This window comes from Corvus brachyrhynchos, unplaced genomic scaffold (genome assembly GCF_000691975.1).
Source record: "Corvus brachyrhynchos isolate BGI_N302 unplaced genomic scaffold, ASM69197v1 scaffold758, whole genome shotgun sequence".
In the NCBI taxonomy this organism is placed as follows: Eukaryota; Metazoa; Chordata; class Aves; order Passeriformes; family Corvidae; genus Corvus; species Corvus brachyrhynchos.
Window position 1 is genome coordinate 57,157 of NW_008239552.1, and position 1,102 is coordinate 58,258.

Consider the following 1,102-nt stretch of genomic DNA (forward strand, 5'->3'; position numbering starts at 1 on the left):
CTGCCTCCACGGCGATCCCGCCGGGACACTCCAGGCTTTCCTGGGAATTCTGCTTGGTGGAGGCCGGCTCTGAGTCCGAGGACACCCTGGTGACCGTCCTGGTGATGCTGCCGCAGGAGGTTTTGATGGTCTTGATGCGGACTTTGAGCGGCCGCGAGGAATTGGAGGACGGGGAATTGGTGCTCTCCTCCTCCTCTTCCTCCTCCTCCTCCTCCTCCTCCTCCTCGCCGCTGGAAACGCTCGGGGGGCTTCCCATGGACCTGTCCAGCATTTCCTGCTCCTCCTTCAAGGAGAGGCTCTCCAGCTGTTTGGGAGAACTGGGGATGTGGATCCCCGGAGAGGAGAAGGATTCCCGAGGGCTCCCCGGGGAGTGTTTGAGCTCGGCCGCGTTCCCGGCGCTCCCGTCCAGCGCCGGATCCGATCCCGGCCACGCGGCCACGGGAGAATCCTCCGCGGAATAGCGGACGGTGACGGATTTCAGGTGCTCCAGGGGGCTGTCCCCGAGGCTCACGGCCAATCCCTTGGGACTGGAGCTCCGCGGCGTCGCCTCTTCCGAGTCCGATTCCTCCTTTTTGATGCAGGGAATGGGATGGGCTCCGTCGGCGGCCGCTCCCGCCCGGAACGGCGGCGGAAAAGCCGGATCCAAGCTCTCTGCGGCTTCTCCCAAGGGCTCCTTGCAGTCCAAGGACGGGGTGGGGGACGGGGCCAGCGAGGGCACAGCCAGGGATTTCTCCTTGGCTTTGCATTCCCGGGACCTGTCGATCAAATTGGCGCCGTCCTCGTTGGGATCGGGGCTGAAATGGGAGAACAAATCCAAAGCTTTGGCGTTCTTCTCCTTCCCCCAGCACTCCCCGTTGGACGCCGCCTCCACCCCGCGGGAACTCGGGGATCTGGGAACGTCAGCGGCTCCGAAGCCGTTCTGGAGGAGCCTCGGGGCCATCCCGTGTCCATCCTTGCCGCGGGATTCCAGGTTTTCCAGCTGCTCCGGGCACACGGTGTTCTTGACGATGACGCTGACGGCCGAGATGTCGGGGTGGGGCAGGACGTGCTCCGGGGCGGCGGCTCCCGGCTCCCCCGGGAGGGCTTTGCCGTGGGGCTCGGG

At 65.8% G+C, this 1,102-nt stretch overlaps 1 protein-coding gene across 1 annotated transcript in view; it reads right to left on the reverse strand.

Moving 5' to 3' along the window:
* ZNF687 (zinc finger protein 687) overlaps nucleotides 1–1,102 on the reverse strand; it is an 8,757-nt gene that overhangs the window by 7,036 nt on the left and 619 nt on the right. Inside the window, exon 2 of the mRNA XM_017741572.1 lies at nucleotides 5–1,096. Coding sequence (XP_017597061.1) covers nucleotides 5–1,096 — 1,092 coding nt within the window. The remainder of the gene's footprint in view (nucleotides 1–4; nucleotides 1,097–1,102) is intronic.